This window comes from Odontomachus brunneus, unplaced genomic scaffold (genome assembly GCF_010583005.1).
Source record: "Odontomachus brunneus isolate Ranch 3 - 2012 unplaced genomic scaffold, Obru_v1 Obru_scaffold_086, whole genome shotgun sequence".
Classification (NCBI taxonomy): Eukaryota; Metazoa; Arthropoda; class Insecta; order Hymenoptera; family Formicidae; genus Odontomachus; species Odontomachus brunneus.
This window is the reverse complement of record NW_022639536.1, coordinates 230,208-233,868: the sequence shown is the minus strand read 5'-3', so window position 1 is coordinate 233,868 and position 3,661 is coordinate 230,208. Positions and strand designations below refer to the sequence as shown.

General features: G+C 37.9%; 1 protein-coding gene across 2 annotated transcripts in view; it reads right to left on the bottom strand.

Moving 5' to 3' along the window:
* Window positions 1-260: 260 nt before the first annotated feature.
* LOC116847976 overlaps window positions 261-3,661 on the bottom strand; it is a 13,404-nt gene continuing 10,003 nt past the window's right edge. For both annotated transcript variants that reach the window (XM_032823632.1, XM_032823634.1), the window contains one exon: window positions 261-2,554. In XM_032823632.1, the coding sequence (XP_032679523.1) occupies window positions 1,735-2,554 (820 nt within the window). In that variant the 3' untranslated portion in view covers window positions 261-1,734. The remainder of the gene's footprint in view (window positions 2,555-3,661) is intronic.

The following is a 3,661-nucleotide window of genomic DNA, read 5'->3' as shown; positions in this document are numbered from 1 at the left end:
ATAAATAATATATATAGTTTTCAGAAAATTACATATATATATATATATATATATATACAGTTAATGTTAAAGGGAGGACGAAATTGTAATGTTGAATTGACAATAATTTAAAAGCTATTTTCCCCTGATTTCTGTTATTAGGACAATCGTCTGATTAGTTATTCCTTGTTTATAAATCACTTGTTAAGTTACAGCCGAAAGGACAATATAGGTATCTTGGGAGAAATTAGGGAGAATTACTATTATTCTATGCACATGGGAACTTTATAAATCACATGTATTTATTTTTTAGACATTTCAAATATATCTCTCTTTAATACTCTCTTTTTAATAGTTAAATAATATGCGCGATATATATGATAACGAAATATCGGAATGAACATTCCTCGTCTTATACACACTAATAAAACAAAGCAAATGTACGCACGCGACAATAACTTAAGAAGAAAAATTATTTTGTTCATCAAGAATAATCGGAGTAACTGTAGAGCAAACGTTTAGCAGGTCGTTTAAATACCGTTGCATCGGGACGCTTTGTCCATGCAATTTAATAGTTTCCTATATTTTTCAATACTTTTAGAAAGATGCAACTTTCAAACTCACTCGTGTCATCTTTATAAGAATATAACAATCAGCTTGTCAGCCTCGAAGATACTCTTAATATTACTTATACACCTATGCAATCGATTTGAGAATAACATTACCGTGCCATCACACACGTGAATTTTAAATATTCGAAACACTGCAACGACGAGGTATTTCATGAACTTCACGTATACAAGAGCTGTCCGTTTGAAACTAACTAAATGACACCGACATGATATTCTATATATGAGCCGTGGCATTTTAGCATTGTTACTATTTAGTATTGAAAAATATTAATCGCAGTTGATGCTTCCATCTCAAAGATAACCGATCTCTTCTCATATCGACGATCACAAAACAGTCCATTACTCTACGAAAAATCGTAGTTTGAGAAAATAACATGCGAAATACTGCAAAACATTACAATATAAAACTAATAGGAGACATGTAGATTTCGAAAATAATTAGTGCTCGTGCATCACCGTGTCAACTTTCTTAAAAATAATACCATAAATAACCTAGACATATGAATAAAACTCAAACAAGCTGTTTTGAAACTAAAATTCACTCGGAATACGTATATCTCACGAGCGCGGAATTACGCTCCAACTCTGCTGAAAGCCATAGAGAAAGCATAAGATTCATCAAAATATTATAAAATTACATAATTATGTAAATTATAACTACTATATCACTCCTCGTGTCAAACAAACCGTCATAAAAATCCGATTTTATCATCTTCATCTAATAAAATTTTCTCGAAAGAGAGAGCGTTGCCGCGATAACGATCCGAGGACGTCAAGATGAGGAAACGAAGAGATCTTAGATGAGATTTAAATCAGAAGCACCCCAGCAAGATCATAAAATCACAAACACACTCAACGTATTATAAATGCGCTGCGATAGCCGTGTGTGCCGTCGACTGAAATCTTGCCGCGAGCTCGACGCTTCGAATTTCACTGTAGTTTAATTTTCGATGCCTCAGGCGCGCCGGAAGTCGTGGCCTTCATATTCAATTTCGCGGCGTATATCGACGTGGAATATAGGAAGCGCAAATACGTAACATCGTCAATCTAACAACGAAAAACCGAGCTTGCCAATATTACATCAATTTCAATCGAAGCTCAATCACGGCCTTTGTGTGCGCGATTATCCGTGATGTCGCACGATCCCAGCCGGTGCACCAACGTTCATAGTAAGTGGCGATAGTGAATTATACGGCTTGGTATGAATAGGCATCGTTCTGAAGTCATAGCTCATGGGTTCTACATGATCCTCTCGCACAGCATAGCCTTGTTTGGATTGGGCGAAGTTGGGTAGCCAACCGGTACCGGCGTAACCGGTACCGCCAACCGACAGACCAGCTGGTGGGAAATGATCGACAGAGTGTAATGGCTGATGAGCGCCGGGGTAACTGTTGGGCGTTGCACCATTGGATAACACACTTGGCCAAGTCTTAGTGAGCTCTTCCAGTTTTCTGTGATAGTCGTCCAAGGACACGGTGTCCCTCAGCACAATGCCATCTTTGTTACCCGCGATAGTAGCTGGCGGTATGCCAGCCGGCAGTATCACGGCACCTTGCATACCGGCGGCGGCGACGTCGGCGGAGTTGGCGACTGTGGCGGCCGCAGCGTGACTATACGTAGCTGGTGAGACGTCCTTGGGTAGCTCGTTACTCTTCGTCAAGGCCTCCCTGTCCCTTTCTACGGCGTTACTGAAGGCCTGGTGGTTCCTTAGACTGAGATCCTTCTCGATAGAACGAGCATTGTAGTACTTGTTCGTAGCATCCTTCAAGCTTTCGTGCAGCTCGCTCCTAGCTGCACCCTCCATATCGGAGAAGAATGAGTCGATGTGCGGGTTGTCGTAAGTATGCGTGTTCGCTGATGCCGCGTACTCCTGACCTACCGACGTGAAACCAGTCGGTGGGTAATCCGGAACGGCAGGTTGACGAGCGTAAGCACCGGCGTACCTGGTCGGAAAGAAAGGAAGTTGTTCAAGTCGCGCTAGAAAAAATTAGTTACTCGTAGAAACCTTAGAACGTGCATACTAGAAGTGCTATGACCAAATTGAGCAATATCACAGTAATATTACGATTGAGCAGTATTACGTCTAGAACTTGAACGATGATAAATATCTGTAGAAGAACTGAATATATAAGGTAAAACATCTAATTTATATTCTTTTAATAATTGATACTCTAGAAGTGATATCTATAGTTGAATTTTATATTTAAGATAATTTTAATTTTATCTTCAGATATTTCGTAGCCAATAATCCATATAACAAATTATATATAAGAAAAAAAAATCTAACTACATAAACACCGCTCTAGAAAAAACTGAATTTTTTGTGACCAGCATTGCAGTTAAACTCCTTGCCTCTATGATTTCGAAAGAGAAGTTCAGAACTAAATCTGTAAACAACCAGCATTGGTCGCAGAAAAAATCAGGTTTTTCTAACTGTTAATAACTATTGGAAATAATTGAGTGCTTTACTTTACATGCTATACAGGATAGAGGTGTATGCTGTACCCATACAGCATACACCTCTACATCTGTAAAAAATAAATAAGCGGAAATAAGAAAAGAGTATACAAGATGTCTCACCTAACTTAACCATCTTAAATATCTCACTTATGTTTTATGATAGAAGGATGCCAAAAAGGAACATTATTCAGAGGAGACAAATACTGTAAAAAACAAAAAATTTTTCTCGAGGTCATTTTCTCAAGGTTTTTTAGGATTTCAAGGTCATTATCATTTTTTTATATGAGACTACATATTTTTATTTCGCGATATGATAGAAGAAAAAGATAGGAGAAGAAGAAAAATTTCTAGTTTTTAACAGTATTTGTCTCCTCGAACTGAATAATGTCCTTCTTTGGCATCCTTCTATCATAAAACATAAGCGAGATATTTAAGATGGTCAAGTTAGATGGGACATCCTGTATACTATTTTCTTATTTCCGCTTATTTATTTTTTACAAATGTAGAGGTGTATGCTGTATGAGTAACTTTAAGCAAACTACCCAGATAGCCACCTGTCTATGAAGTTGCCGTCAAGTTACTGAGAACCG